Below are 15,383 nucleotides of genomic sequence, written 5' to 3'. Positions count from 1 at the left end.
TATTATTATTATTATTCAACAACGTAAACTAACACATTTTCCACCACTAGCAACATCACACATTGTTCAGAATGTGAACTATTAATAAAATCAAAATCTTAATTGAAAAGGTGTTCTGCAGCTAGGGTTAGTTGTCTTTCAATCCATAAATTAGTGCAAAACATAATTTCAGTAGTTTAATTCAAGAAGTGAAACTCATTATTGGTATACAGATTCACGAGTGAGTGAAATATTTAATGGAATTATTGTTTTGTATTATCGTTATTTTGATGATTAGAAGCTGAGAAAAACTCAAAATACACCATTGCAAGAAACAAGGCTATTACGTTTCAAAACAACATATTTTCATGTATAAAACTAGTCAAGAAGTATTTTCCTACCTTTCATAAATCCATAAACTCACAGACGAATTTCACTTCAATGAAGTAAATACTTTTCTGAGATCCAGATGTAGATTTTGATTCGTATTTACATCCAGGTTAACAACTTGGGTGTTATTTTTACAAAGTAGAAAATACCATTTGAGTGTGCAAGTAAAGCAGATGTGCGACTAACTCTGCCCACCTCCCCAAAAAAAATCATAAAAGACTGTGTGCAAAATCTTTCTATCCAACTGGACTGCATTAACAATGATCACATGACTCTCAGACACACTTCATCAAGTACTTCTGCAAAATCTTATCATATCCATCCATTTTCTGCAGCTCTTGCAGTGGATCCCATTAGCCTGTGCAAAAAAAATACCTTGTGTGCATTTTAAATTCCTACCAAGCTACAAAAGTTCATTACAGGCTGCACAAGGCAAAGGAAAACCCCAAATCATTGAAAACTAGTCCTTGGGGTTTGTCCAAAGCTGTAACACAGTAAATATGTAATTTGTCTGCTCGGCTTCACTCTAACAGATGTGAGTGGCACATTTGTGGGTTTATGATATGAATCCACTCATCTGCTCCTCGTTGGAATGGGTGTGGTAGAGAATGTTTGGCTTCAAGTCTGGATTTAGGTTCAAATTGAGAGCTTTTTCTCGAGTCACTTGCTCACGTGTAGCGTATCCTGGAACTTTGTGCTTGTGTAGTGCACATGGAAACCTTTTTTACCGATGCTGTCATCTGAGTGAAATTTTAACACCAGGGCATCCCCGGCTGAGTAGATCTCCTCTGGAGCCTGAGGAGGAAGAAGAACACGCTACTGAGATTTATTGGATGATGTGTATTAATGACTTGCTAATGCAAAAAGTAGAAGGTGTAATGTCTAAGAACTACATTGCTTTAAGTATGACCAATGGAAGTTTTCAATCCGACCAAATGGCAGTGAGATATGGGGTCCCACAAGGGTCTGTTCTTGGACCACAGGTGCTCGATCTGAATATGCTACCCTTGGGTCAAATTCTTCAAAACCGAAACAGTGACTATCATACTTTTGCATATGACACACGGTTATATCTAGGAGTGTATCCAGATTGTTATTGTTTGTTTGATTGTGGTGTTGTGTCACTGTCAAAAAAAAAATCCTGAAAAAAAAAAACAAATATCCATCGGTAGACTTGTCTGATTCGATCTTGATTTTGTATGATAATTTTTTCACTTTCTTTATTATTTTAATCTCTCTTCCATTCAAGAGTACGATCCAGTTTTCATAAACTTTCTTCTTTCCCTTTCGTGGACAGCGTGTCATACTTTTCTTGTCTTGAGAGAATCTAACCTATGCAGTATTTGCTTAAATTATTTACCCCCGTTCCGCAGAATCTTCCCAGCCTCGGGGACTTGAGGTCAGCTCCATCGTAAAGCTCGACATAATCGTACCCACAGTCGGGCTCCTCCTCGATGTCAAACACTTGAAAGAGGAGCTCCACTCCGTAACCTTTCTCAGCCGAGATTACCCACAAGCAGTCGGAGCTTCCGGGGTAGTTGTTGTCACCAAACTGTGCATGAGAGTACAAATCTTTCGTCGTGACCTCGGCGCTAAGGCTTCCTCCGCATTCTAGAGCAACCACAAAATTAGAGGGTGAAACAGAGGAGCAGTAAGGAAAAAAAAAAGAAAGGGATGAACCAAACAGAACATATTTGCTAGGATTCCATCACCTGCTGCATATGAGGCCTTAAAGCCTCTCTTCTGCACCGAGTTGTCCGAGAAGAAACGTAAAAACATTGCCTTGTCACTGGAGATGACGGGAGAAGGCTTCTTAGCACCACAGACGCGAGCCAGACTCGGGGCACGGACATCGGTCCCATCGAAGATTTCCAAACGGTCGTAAGCACACTCCAGATGAGCCTCCATGTCAATCTCATTGAAGACCTGACGTTTTTGTGAGGAGAGTGAAAATACACGCACGATCTAACAAATGCTTTGTTGAACAGTTTTTCCTTACAAGTTTGATCCGATGGCCTGGCGTGGTGGACAGAGTCCATGTGCAGGCCTTCTTACTGGGATACTTTTCAGGCCAGTTGGGGCTGCTGATTGTGCCTGACACGCCATTTACCACTAAATCACAGCCCGCTGGAAAAAAAGACACGACAAAATTTCACAACAACACAAAACAAACTGCGTCATTTGCAGCCACATTATTTCCTCTTCTATACGCCATTTGCGTTTTCCACATGTCAAAGGAAGTATTTTTGGTTTGTGTTTGTTCATATCCTAAAAATCACTGATGCTTCAACAAAAGTAAATGTCATGGTCATGCCAGTTTATTTACCGGAGAGATATTATGGAAGTTGGTTTGTAAACAAATAATTAGGTCTCTGCAATGCCTGCCCATAAATTAAGTGATAAATGATGTCTATTTATGTCTCTACGTGACACATACACACAAATGACCCCCAAAAATTATAAATTAAAAACATGGAACTCTTGAAAGTTATTTTTTTTAATACTTTGAAAAGTGTAATCTTCTCAAAATCCCAGACAAGCTAATACTGTAGACAACACCAGAAGGTGGCGTTTTCAAGTCCATCCATCTTCAGAGCCGCTTATCCTCACAAGGGTCGCGGGGAGTGCCCATGCCTATCCCAGCTGTCACCGGGCAGGAGGTGGGGGACACCCTGAACTGGTTTCCAGCCAATTGCAGGGCACAGAGACAACCAGCCGCACTCACAATCACACCTAGGGGCAATTTAGAGTGCCCAATTAATGTTGTGTGTTTTGGGGATGTGGGAGGAAACCGGAGTGCCCGGCGAAAACCCACGCAGGCACGGGGAGAACATGCAAATTCCACACAGGCGGGTCGGGGTTTGAACCCGGGACCACAGAACTGTGAAGCCAACTCTTTTCCAGCTGATCTACGGTCCCGCCTGTTTTCATGTCGTTTTGGAAAAAAATGTCATGTTTGAGAGTACAGAAGAATGGAAAATGAGCTGATAGAGCAGCTTACAAAAATCTGATTTGAAAGGAGCAAGTGATACCGGTGGATATTGTAATAACTTCATAATGACGTGGTAGTTAAACAGCTTATTTTGGTTTAGTGCAACTGGAGTGCTTTAGTTTGAACATTCCAGTGGATAGCAGAGACACACACATGCACCTTCCTTGCAGTCATGCTTGTTGTCGTGCAGCATGAAACCGCTGCGGCACTGACATCTGTAGCTTCCCATGGTGTTGACACATGCATGCTGGCAACCGCCGTTTTCTTGCGAGCACTCGTCCATATCTGCATACACGGCCACAGAGTTTAAACATACAGTGGGGAGCGGTTGCAAAATAAACAGATAGGAAATTACAGTAGTGAACATGTGCCGTCCAATTTTCAAAAAGACAATACAACTGGCATTTTCAAATCAACCTAAACACACAGTATTTCGTACATCTCGGAATAGTTCATGGATCAAGCATGTCAGTCTACCAAAGAAGAAGTGAGCCTTGAATCCTCTCTTGGAGACGGTGTTGTCAGACTTGAACTCGACCCTCATGTTGTTTTGCAGCGAGGCGATGGCCTCCGGTTTCTCCGCTCCGCAGAACCTCCCGTGAAGTTTCGAGTCCGCGCTTGTGCCACTGCGCACCTCCACGTAATCATATTTGCATACCTGATGGTAGTAGCCTTCACTTGTTATGGTAATTACACATTGTCACAGCTGTAACTATTCTGTACTTACATCGTTGCCTTCTGTTTCAAATGCGTCAAACACCAGAGTGATGCGGTACTGGATGGGCGCCACCAGCTGCCACACGCAGTTTTTGTTGGGTGGGTACTCCTTAGGCCACCCTGGGGTGGCGAGGGAGCCGCTCAGTTTGGTGATAAAGCCGCCACAGGCAGCTGCTGGTGGAAGGAAATGTTAACTTTTAGATTCATGAATGGACGATACTCCAAACAAACATTGACATTTCATCATTAAAATTTTCATCTGCTTTAGCAACATTTAAGACGCATCATATAATTCCGTTGTATCACTTGATTTCACAAAGACTTTCAACATAGAGCATATAAGAATTAAAGACAGGAATTCATTCATCACCTAACCTATTGACAAATAGGAAAATATATAATAATGTGGTTGTACTGGACAGTTATGTAGAGACAGAGCATGTCATTTGGTAAATAAGGTAACCAAATTGTTAAAAATGGGTTTCAATATGATGCAGTACAGATAAGATTGGGGCTTTATTTGCTGAGTATATATTTATCTATCTATATATAGAGAGAGAAAGAGAGAGAGAGAGAGAGAGAGAGAAGAGAGAGAGAGAGAGAGAGAGAGAGAGAGAGAGAGAGGGATACACACATACATGTATGCATAAAAAATTGTGCAGTGTGGTGGTATTGTAATAAAGTGTAAAGAAACTAAATCATGGTCAACTCATTGATCATTGCACACGATGGGTGAGACAGGAACACTGCTGTTTTAACAAGAAAATGCTGTCCTCTTGTGGTCAATATAGCACAGTGCAGTTTCAGTCCAATGAAATGGGTTCCTGAATTCTCATTCAAATTTAGCGATGTGTTGACTTTGTTTAAAAATTTCCAAGGTCAAGGAAAATACTTTATAAAAATCCACACGAGAATTTGAACATTTAAAAAAAAAAAAAAAACAGCTGCGTTGGCCGGGAATCGAACCCGGGTCAACTGCTTGGAAGGCAGCTATGCTCACCACTATACCACCAACGCACGTTTGGAAGAGCAACAATATGTTAAATATAGCCACAATCAGGGTGAGATTCCTGACTTTTAATGTTCATTTGTGCAAGCGTATTTGCAGAAGGTATGCATCATTCTGACATTATTAGAAGTGTAGTGCTCACTTTCACAACTGGACCTGTCTGCGGCCAGTACGTATCCAGGATCACAGGCACATTTGTAGCTGCCGAGGGTGTTCAGACAATGCTGCTCACAACCGCCATTATCAGGTCGGGAACACTCGTCCATCTCTGGAAGGTGAACGGTCTGTGGTTTGTGTTTTGCACAAACCTGATAATGTTTGCCATGTGTGCCCCCTGACCTTTGAAGAAGCTGGCAGAGAACCCAGCCTTGTTGACAGAGACGTCAGAGGCGAAATTCAGCCAGAGCTGGTTGGTGCTGCTTTTGATGTTTTGCGGTTTGTCGTAGCCGCAGAAGCGTCCGAGAAGCGGGCTATGCGCGGACCCACCGTCCCTCACTTCCACGTAGTCGTAGGCGCAGCTGTCGTGACTCTCGAGCTGCAACCAACCAAAATTTGTAAGGAATACACCACGCGAGGTGCTCAGCGTTAGAATTTCAGTGATTAAATGTGAGACAATCTCAACATTCTTTTTCCACTTCCTGGTGGTGTCACTCTCAATGCTGAGCCATCCATTTATCTTCTATAACCTATCCCAGCTGACTAGAGAAGAGGGCGATACACCCTGGACTGGTCACCAGGCATTCCCAGGACAAACCGGGAGGGCAATCACTATCGAATCATTTTACAATAGCTTCTGCTATTGACTACTTGGAATGGATTATGCTTTTCACATGTAAAATGCGCTTCTACCTACGAAAAAATCATGTCAAGAAATGACTTCCGGAATGGATTATTTCATAAGTAAAGGTACCACTATACTGAAATGGGTTTCTGTTCATTTGTATTTTAACCGGCGGCATGGTGGATGACCTGGAAAGCGTTGGCCTCACAGTTCTGAGGTCACGGGTTCGATCCCCGACCCGCCTGTGTGGAGTTTGTATGTTCTCCCCGTGCCTGTGTGGGTTTTCTCCAGGCACTCCGGCTTCCTCCCACATCCCAAAAAACACGCAACATTAATTGGACACTAAATTGCCCCCAGATGTGATTGTGAGTGCCACTGTTTGTCTCCAAGTGCCTTGCGATTGGCTGGCAACCAGTTCAGGGTGTACCCTGCCTCCTGCCCGTTGACAGCTGACAGGGAAAAGGATGTTGAAGGAAAAGTGAGGGGAGCAAGCGCGAGGGACTCCAGGCTGATGCATGAGAAAAAGTAAGTAGTTATAAATGGACATTTATCATAGTTGATTGGAAAAGAAGAAGAGGGCGGAGCTTCGAGACAGACCTATTTTTGAAGTCCACTTAGCCAAGTTCCTGAAATTTTCATTCCCCAGCTCTACAAACAGCCCTTCACATTAAAATTGAAAAGCAGTTCATCGTCTTCAATTCTGCTAAGAAAAACGTTTCCGCAGTGTGGGAGAGGGCATGGGGTGGGGGCCGGGTGCAAACTCCACACAGGAGGCTTGCATGACCTGACCGCCTGACTGTGTGGCAGACACGCAAGTCTGCCCCCCCCCCCTCTCCAGAAATATTGGAACAAAGACAATTCCCCAATCCTCAGAAGAGCTTGTCCACCAATTTACATCAAGATACAGAAAAACAGTTTGAATAGTTATACCACTCCTCCTTAAGGTGGATTGGTGTTAGTCCCCATATTTATTTTTTTAGTTTTATTTAGAGTAAGGGATGGGGATGTTTTATAGATTTTTGTTTATAAAGGTTCATGTTGTGTTGTCTAGTTTATGTTGCACAGACATCATGTTAATCCAAGTCACTGTTTTGACAGTTGAGTGATTAGCGACCATGCACCAATATCTATGAATATTCAAATAGACAAACTTTGTCACTGCCCCTGCAATTGGCGATTTAAATCGATATGGCTGCAGAATGAGAACTTTGTTTCCTTCATAAAAGTAAAACTGATTTATTTTTTGAAATTAATACAGATAAAACGGGAGCCTGTACAAGATGGGAAGCATTCGAAGCTTACATTCGAGGAGAAATTATCAGTTATACAAGTTCTAAATCTGAACAACAAAAAACAGAGATGTGTGATTTAGAGAAGAAAATAAAGGAGTTAGAAAATGATTTAGATCAGGTAGATGATCCACTTAAAGATAAAGAATTGCTATTTTTAAGAAGTAAATATAATAAATTATCTACAGATAAAGCGGCAAAAAGTTTATTAAGGCTTGAGCAGCGTTATTACGATCAAGGTGAAAAAACGTTTGTCTTGGAGGATTAGGAAATTACAAACAGAACGGGCAATTAATAGTATGAGGACATCCAATGGAGATTTGACTGTTGACCCTCAAGAAATTAATAGTACTTTCAGGGATTGCTATGAACAATTGTATAAATCCGAGATACAACAGACTTCGTTTGAGAGGGATGCATTTCTTGATGCACTTGTATTTCCAGTGCTATCAGAGGAGGCAAAGCAAAACTTAGATAACCATCTGGCAGAAGAAGAAATTTCTGCTGCCATTCAAAGTACTAACACTAATTGTGCTCCCGGGCCCGATGGACTGACTATAGAATTTTATAAAGCATTTCAAAAACAATTATTAACTCCATTGATGGACATGTATAAAAAATCATATAATAAGGAGACTTTTCCTCCTACATTGAGACTTGCGCTGATTACCCTGATCCTCCAACCTAATAAGCCTTCCACAGAACGTTCCTCATATAGACCAATAAGCTTGATGGGATGCGATATGAAAATACTCTGCAAAGCCCTGGCAATACGATTGGATCAGTATATACCTAGTTTAATACATCATGATCAAAACGGTTTTGTTAAAAAACGTCAAGGCTTTCACAATATTCAAAGAGTTTTGAATATATTACATGAAAAGGCAGAGTGTAAAGACACAGCACTGCTGTCTTTGGATGCACGTCAGGCCTTTGACAGAATTGAATGGTCATTTTTATTTAATGTTCTACCGCGGTTTGGATTTGGCAATAATTTTCTTAAATGGTCAAAAATTCCTGGTACAAACCCTACTGCTAGTATTATCACTAACAGTATTTCTTCTAAACCAATTGTTATGGAAAGATCCACACGCCAGGGCTGTCCTCTTTCCCCAATGTTGTTCATTTTAGCCTTAGAACCCCTGGCCATGTCGATTCGTATGGATAAAGGCTTGACGGGCATCCAAATTGGTGATCAAGATAACAGAATCTCTCTTTATGCTGATGACCTCATTCTCTTTTTGACTAAGTTATCCACGAGCCTTCTAAATTTATTGGAGCAAATTAAAAAGTTTGGTAGTTTCTCAGGTTATGTGATTAATGATACAAAGTCATCCATTTTATTTTTAAGTACTGAAGAGAGACTTAATCCTGTGGTTAACACTCCTTTTTTGAACACGAGTGATGGATTTACTTATTTGGGGGTCAAAATTTCTCCTGATGTTAACAATATAGTTCAGGTTAATTATGACCCTTTAATCTTGGAGGTACAACAGTTATTAGACAGGTGGATGACGATGCCAATGTCAATGTTGGGATCTATAAACAAACTTAAAATGAGCGTTTTGCCGAAATTTGTATATATTTTTTCAAACCATACCTCTTCCATTACCTGACATCTTTTTCACTAGACTCAAATGATTTGCTCCTGAATTTTATTTGGAATAATAAGAAAGCCAGATTAAGACTACGGTTGCTTTATATGCCTTATGAAACTGGAGGGTTACAACTTCCAAACTTTAAATGGTATTATGGTCTGCTCAACTACGCTCAGCTATGTATTATTTTTCAACATCACCATCATCCTCTTGGGTAAAAATAGAGCAAGCAAAGGTACCACACCTTCTATTAAAGTATTATTTATATTCTGCTGAGAATAGAGTATTAAAACGGCAGACCAAGAATCCATTTTTGAAAAACAGTATAGATATCTGGTTTAAATCACACAAACATATATAGGACTCTCCTTTACTTTCATGCTTTTCTCCCATATGGGGTAATGTGACTTTTAAAGCTGGAGGAGCAGATGGGGGTTTTAAATTATGGGCAAATAATGGTATAAATTATATACCATACCATAAAATCAATAGGTGACCTTTATGTAAATGGTGAAATGCTTACATTCATTTGAATATGTCAAAAATGTTCTATTCCCAATAAGCATTTTTTCAAATATCTGCAGTTAAAACACTTTTTGTCAGCACAAATCAAAAACGTAATGTATGAACCCCCTTTGTCCAGTTTAGAAGATATTGTCCAGTCAGGTTTGCATGGGTGTAAGCAGATATCTATGGTCTATAAATCTCTAGTCTCACATGATACAGAATCCAGTAAAAATAGATTGGAGGCATGGAAACTAGATATTAAAGAAAATATTGAAGTAATTGATTGGGAACATGCATGCTGTAAAGCACAAAAACAAACAATAAATACTAGAATGAGGCTATTACAATATAAATGGCTGATGAGGACTTATGTGACTCCTGTTAAACTTCATCAGTGGACCCCTGACATTCCAGACACGTGTAGTAAGTGCTCTAATAACAAGGGTACTTTATATCATTGTTTATGGGATTGTTGGAAAGTCAAAGATTATTGGAAATCTATTGTTCAGACAATTTCTACAATAGTTGGAATTCAGGTTCCTCATTGCGCAACACTTTGTATCTTAGGTATATATCCCAAGGATTTTGCTGTTAATAAAAGGAAAGCCACGCTTATAGACTTTGGTCTCCTGCAGGCCAGGAGAACAATTGCATTATTTTGGAAAAAAGTGGACATTCCTCCAATAAAAGTATGGATGTTGGAAATGGCATCTTGTGTTGCACTGGAAAGACTCACGTATATCATGAGAGGAAGAGCTCAGGAATTTGAGGACTTATGGAGACCCTTAGAAGAGTTTTTGAAAAAAATTCAAATTATTTGTGATTTGTGTGCTTTCTTTTTTTTAACATGTTCGTGCATACTGTTTTTTTTTTTTTACTTTTACTGTTATTGTGTTGTTTTTGTAAAATTCTATATGACAAATCAAATAAATATATTGTTTAAAACAAAAGATACAGAAAAACAGAACTAAAAAAGGGGTCTTCCGCTATCGTCACTGAAACAGATCAAACCACAATGGTTTCAGTCTATAGGGAAACTTTTGAAAATAACATATTTTTTTTTTATTTTTACCTCAAAGGACTGGAAGGAGAGACCCACTTCATAACCCTCTGCCACGGTGACTTTCCACACACACATTTTGTTGGAGTGGTAGTCATCGGGATAATTGGGCGACTGGATCTGGCCGCTGTCGCGCTCCACATTCCCACCGCAGACGGCTGCACAGGATAACGAGCCTTGAGATTTCGACCTCAGCGAAGATGACGACTGTGGCCGTGTCACGCGCCGCCATACCTTCGTAGACGGCCGAGAAGCCTTTACCCACCCAGCTACTGCTGCTGCTGAATTCAATCCAAAGTTGGCTGTCGCTTGAGACAATGGACACCGGGACTGTGTCTCCGCAGAAACGACCTTGGCAGAGCACATTTCACGACCTTTCAAAACTGAGTCAGGCATCGTACGTTTATGCAAAGTCTTTGAAACCTTTCAGTGGGGCTTTCTTCCAGAAGCCGTCTCGAACCTCCACGTAGTCATACCAGCACAAGCGACTATTGAAGACGTCCATGGAAGTAAAATTCAGAACAATCTAAATGAGAAGCAGAAGGTTAGGCAACAGTTATAATATTGTACTGCATGGACCGTGTATGGAAGTAAAATCAATTAAACATTCATGATTTATTTATTGCTGCGTTATCAAGTATAAAATGTCACATCCATTCAGTGGCAGCCAAACTAAATTTCAGCCTCTTCCATAATTGCTGCCAGGAGTTCTTGAGCAAGGCGTACGGTGACAGTATAATCCTGAAATATCGGCCATTCCATATTCTTCTGCGCTGTGTATTAGAATCACGGGTGAGATGAGACTATCCCAACCGTCTTTGGACAAGAGGGCGGCTACAACCAGAACTGGTCGCCCGTCAATCGCAGGGTAGATACAGCATAAACAAAACATGCTGAGATAGAATAAATATATAATTTTGCACATGTTTTAATACAGTTCTTGTATTGGATTGCTATGGATGTAACAAACTGTGGTAAATAAAAGACTGGAATACAAAAACAAAAAAAAAGATTTAGGACAGTGTTATGTCAACCAGTTCCAGGCATGAACCTCAGTTTTTATAAACCTGGACAATGACAATACCTGTCCAATCTAAAAAAAAAAAAAAAAAAACACGAAGCCATAGTTCAAATAGTTGACCTGATTGAACAAAGCCATCGTGATGTTTAGCTTTAGCATCTAAATGATAGCAAATCTGCAAAAAATGTGTACTCAATATCATCAATCATTCAAATCAAATAATGTGTAATTATGCATATGATCACCTTTTCTCCAGGTGTGACCGAGATCCTCCATACACAATGCACATGTGCAGAGTAACCATTTGGGAAATCAGGGGAGGAGAAATTTCCAGCACTCTCTTGCAAAGTCTCCCCGCATCCTGCCATAATCACATAATGTCACTTCAATGGAATGAATAAGAACTGTGAGAGATTTTTTTTTTTTATTTAAAAAGTGCAACAAGTGCATCTTACTTGGACATTTGTAGAGTTTGCGTGCTTGTGCAATGTCCCCTTTGCTAAGCTTGAGCCTCTGTCCAATAGAGGGCCGGACTCCATTTACATCATAACGGGGGAAGATTGTGTCCAAGAAAACACTTCTGTCCCCCCCAAAAAACACAACAAGAACAACAACAGCTATCACAATTGAGCAATTAGAGGGAAAGAATGATCGGTGTCTTACATGCAGAAGCCCTTGTTGCTTTATTGATAATCTTTTGATAATCTCTCAGCAGGTTCAGGGCTTAGTCTTGTGTGGTTCCCATGGTGATGCGGCCATGAATGGCAGGCATGTGCAAACACCGGGCTCTCAATGGGGGCTTTTGGCCTTTGCCAGTCAGTTCAGTGAAGCGCGTCCCCGAATGCCAGAGGTAAAAACGGCCACTCCAGCTCAAATTACTGAACAAAGCCAGCAATGCCGTGGCTTTATTTAGCCTGGCTTGCCCACATGAGTCACGACAACAAAACAAAAAAACTATGGGGGGGGATACGTACTGGACAGAACATTGGCTATGAAGATAAACACTGTTCATGGATAATGTGAAGCTCACAAAGATCTGGCGGGGGGATGGAGGGGGCAACTGGTGTATTCCACCCCCCAAAACAGTTTATTGTGTTGAATGCCTTGTAAGTCCATCGAAATACCACTCAAAGTCAGAAGTCCCAAATGTGAGAGAAAATTGCTGATCACACAAAAGTGGTGGCATTCAGCTCGATTGAATACTTGAAAAGACTGGACAAAATAAACTGCGATTTTTCAGACTTCACACAAGTCCTGAATGCAGCACAAATAAACAAGTCCTCCAGTTATGTTGTTGCTGGCGGTGTGCATTGCAGACTGCTCAGGAAAACCTTGGTGTGTGTGTGTATTTTTTTCCCCTGAACTTGTGATTCTCAAAGTGTGGTGCATGTGACTCTTGTGATGTGCAAGGAAGCATTTAATCCAATTTTGAAACCGTGCATAATTTTACTGTGGTTTGATTAATTTATTTTTTAATCCAGTAAAGTCATTTTGCTGGTGTCATGCAGAATCCTTTGACCTCCAAAACCATCACTTTTCATTTGTTGAGCCATTAAGCAGTTTTCAACACAATATTTTGGTCTATCCTGGAATTTGTAAAAAATAACGTAGCAATTGACAAATGGTATAGATTTTTTAAAATTTACACAATTTGGAAATAGCTTTTAACCCTATTGCCAGCAATTTGTTAAACACGGTTGTCTTTTTAAGCGTAATACAACTTTGCATTTAATGTATTAGTTGTTTTCATTTACTTTGGAGAATTTTCATGTAACTTATGTGCAATGCATTTTGAATAATTAAGTACCGCTTGTAATAATTTTCCTATACTTAAGTGCAGTGTTGATTTTCAAACTGTGGGTAATGTTTCGGTTTCTTATGATAGTATTAAATACTGTATATTCCAGAGGGGAATAGAAGATGCCTCATTTTAAATGAACCCCTAGGCCGACTACGTTACTTGTTTGAGGTGGTAACTGGTGTGAAAATGTTGAGCACCAATGTGCAATGCAATACAGTACTCGGCAGAATGTTGGGCAAACCTGGAGAAGGTATTCCTGGCGTAATGCATGATGCTGGCGAAGTCGTACACCTCGCCAAGTGAGTCAACCTCCCCCGGTTCCATTTTCAGGAAGTTGTACTCCTGTCCTGTTTATGTGCAGCCAATCAGTGGAGATAGTGGGAAAATCTAGGGGTCAGGTCAAGGGTCAAACCTTCATGAAGTACCTTGCTGAATGTTGTCTCTGTTGATGCTCACATGGTCGTCGCGGTCCGGCCTCGTGTGCTCGTGCCAGAAACCAATCACGTGGCCGAGTTCATGGACCACAATGCCAAACTTATCGCAGTTTTTCCCTATAGAGATGGCCTGAGGACCGCTGCCTCTCTTTCCCACGTAGGAACAACACCTGTAGGGGGAGACACTATTCAGGGCCCCCAGCCTGCGTCTTTAAACAGCAAAATCTTAGCCCGCTTTCCACTTGGATTAAAGAGGTCAGCCAGTTCACCCGCAAGGTCTGTATGTGAAAACAATGTAGCTCTCTTCCGTCGTCCTCTCGGTGAAAGTTACACAAGTGTTCTTCTCCCAGTGACGCATTGCCTGACGGAAAATGGCCCGCTGACTACCTGCAAAGAAACTCTGAATCAGAGTTTGACTGCTTCAAGATGCGGCGGTCATTGTCAACCGGAACCTACCGCTGAAATTGCTGCTGATCACATACGGTACGATGCCGTCGGGCCAAATCCTTTCGGATCTGGAGGTGGCTGCCCTTCCCCTCCTCCGTCTCCTTCCGCTCTTATGCTGACGGTAGCTCTGTTTTTGTGCTCCTCTCTTACTTCTGACTAATGCATTGGAAGCGGAGATGCTAACTACAGAAAATGTGAAAGGGATCAGCGACTGAATTTGGACGCAGCCAGATTTAAAATCGTCGTCCAACAGAAAATAACATCAGGGATGCACCGATAACACTTTTTGTACCAACATGAGTGCAAGTACATACATTTGAGTACTCGCTGATACCCTCTCTTGCAATTCTGATTCAAATGTCAAATACTGTTTTGCTCAATAAATACACATGTACAAATGTATGTTGTTGTTGTTTTTTTCCAGCCTTCCCACCCATGTTACACAGGGCACTTTTCAGTTATGCGATGTCTCACTGCACACTCGGGAAACTTGGTGCTCACTGCAGAGTGGCCTCCTCCATTTCTGTTGAGTTTATCATCCATTTTGCAGAGCATAATTTGCAGTTGCCGAAGAATGTTTATCTGCACCCTTGAAGTACCTCCACATGGCTACTACTACTACTACTCCACCCCCCATGAAGGTATACAACAAGCTGGCAAAGAGGTTCCTGTGTGTAGTAACAGAGCAATTTTTTGTGGCCAAGTACGGAATCAGTGCATCCCTAAATATTATACCTGAAGCCGTCTGATTGAGTTGAGCATTTTCTGCTTTGAGTGTGTCTTTAAACATGAGCAGTTCTTCTTCATCCAAGGCAATGTCTCCCAAAAAGGCAGCTGCAGAGTACAGTTGATAGATTTTTTTTACAAACACCGATCAGTGTGATCCTCGACTAAAAACACAAAAATATTTGATTTCCTCTGCTGTTACTTTTTCAATCCCAGTAGTGCACCTGGGGAACAACTTTTGATAAGATGAAAATGAAAGCACTATGAAAAGATGTCATGGAACATTTTTTTAAGCAAATTTACTCAGGCAAATGGTGAGTGTTAATGACTTGTCAATCCTCCAGTGTGCGTGCACCCCGTGCCGTGAAGCCGAGACGGATTTTTACAGGCTCCCACTGCTGCTCCAGCCTGGCCTCAGTGACCTTCAGTCTCCAGGCAACTATTGTTGAGAAGACTGTTGGTGTGTTTTACAGAAAGTTACGAATGAAAAGGAACCCCATATCAAATTGAGACACCATAACTGACTAGTTAAAGGACCCCTTCCATCAGAATCCCTTTGGACTACTGTTCTGACATAGGTCAAAATGTCTCCGTAACGTGGTTTCAGGTTGACATCTATACGGTTTTTTGTT

The 15,383-nt window shown here is 41.1% G+C and overlaps 1 protein-coding gene and 1 non-coding gene across 6 annotated transcripts in view; both read right to left on the bottom strand.

Moving 5' to 3' along the window:
• Nucleotides 1–120: 120 nt before the first annotated feature.
• LOC133490833 (bone morphogenetic protein 1-like) overlaps nucleotides 121–15,383 on the bottom strand; it is a 20,501-nt gene continuing 5,238 nt past the window's right edge. The window contains exons 3-21 of one of the 5 annotated variants that reach the window (XM_061801380.1): nucleotides 14,761–14,859; nucleotides 14,035–14,208; nucleotides 13,848–13,965; nucleotides 13,570–13,748; nucleotides 13,386–13,491; nucleotides 11,799–11,923; nucleotides 11,589–11,704; nucleotides 10,746–10,848; nucleotides 10,557–10,673; nucleotides 10,335–10,480; nucleotides 5,427–5,622; nucleotides 5,230–5,355; nucleotides 4,089–4,249; nucleotides 3,839–4,019; nucleotides 3,515–3,646; nucleotides 2,369–2,496; nucleotides 2,082–2,295; nucleotides 1,730–1,980; nucleotides 121–1,164 (exon numbers count right to left, since the gene is read on the bottom strand). In XM_061801380.1, coding sequence (XP_061657364.1) covers nucleotides 1,030–1,164; nucleotides 1,730–1,980; nucleotides 2,082–2,295; nucleotides 2,369–2,496; nucleotides 3,515–3,646; nucleotides 3,839–4,019; nucleotides 4,089–4,249; nucleotides 5,230–5,355; nucleotides 5,427–5,622; nucleotides 10,335–10,480; nucleotides 10,557–10,673; nucleotides 10,746–10,848; nucleotides 11,589–11,704; nucleotides 11,799–11,923; nucleotides 13,386–13,491; nucleotides 13,570–13,748; nucleotides 13,848–13,965; nucleotides 14,035–14,208; nucleotides 14,761–14,859 — 2,807 coding nt within the window. In that variant the 3' untranslated portion in view covers nucleotides 121–1,029. Of the gene's footprint in view, nucleotides 1,165–1,729; nucleotides 1,981–2,081; nucleotides 2,296–2,368; nucleotides 2,497–3,514; nucleotides 3,647–3,838; nucleotides 4,020–4,088; nucleotides 4,253–5,229; nucleotides 5,356–5,426; nucleotides 5,623–10,334; nucleotides 10,481–10,556; nucleotides 10,674–10,745; nucleotides 10,849–11,588; nucleotides 11,705–11,798; nucleotides 11,924–13,385; nucleotides 13,492–13,569; nucleotides 13,749–13,847; nucleotides 13,966–14,034; nucleotides 14,209–14,760; nucleotides 14,860–15,383 lie in introns of those variants that run through there. The other 4 variants (XM_061801379.1, XM_061801383.1, XM_061801382.1 and 1 more) reach the window with 4 other exon arrangements.
• Nucleotides 5,024–5,095, bottom strand: trnag-ucc (transfer RNA glycine (anticodon UCC)). Its single transcript has one exon. It is a non-coding gene; the product is annotated as a tRNA-Gly (tRNA).

Source organism: Syngnathoides biaculeatus, chromosome 17 (genome assembly GCF_019802595.1).
Source record: "Syngnathoides biaculeatus isolate LvHL_M chromosome 17, ASM1980259v1, whole genome shotgun sequence".
In the NCBI taxonomy this organism is placed as follows: Eukaryota; Metazoa; Chordata; class Actinopteri; order Syngnathiformes; family Syngnathidae; genus Syngnathoides; species Syngnathoides biaculeatus.
Note: the sequence above shows the minus strand (reverse complement) of the source record. Positions and strands in the feature narration are given on the sequence as shown.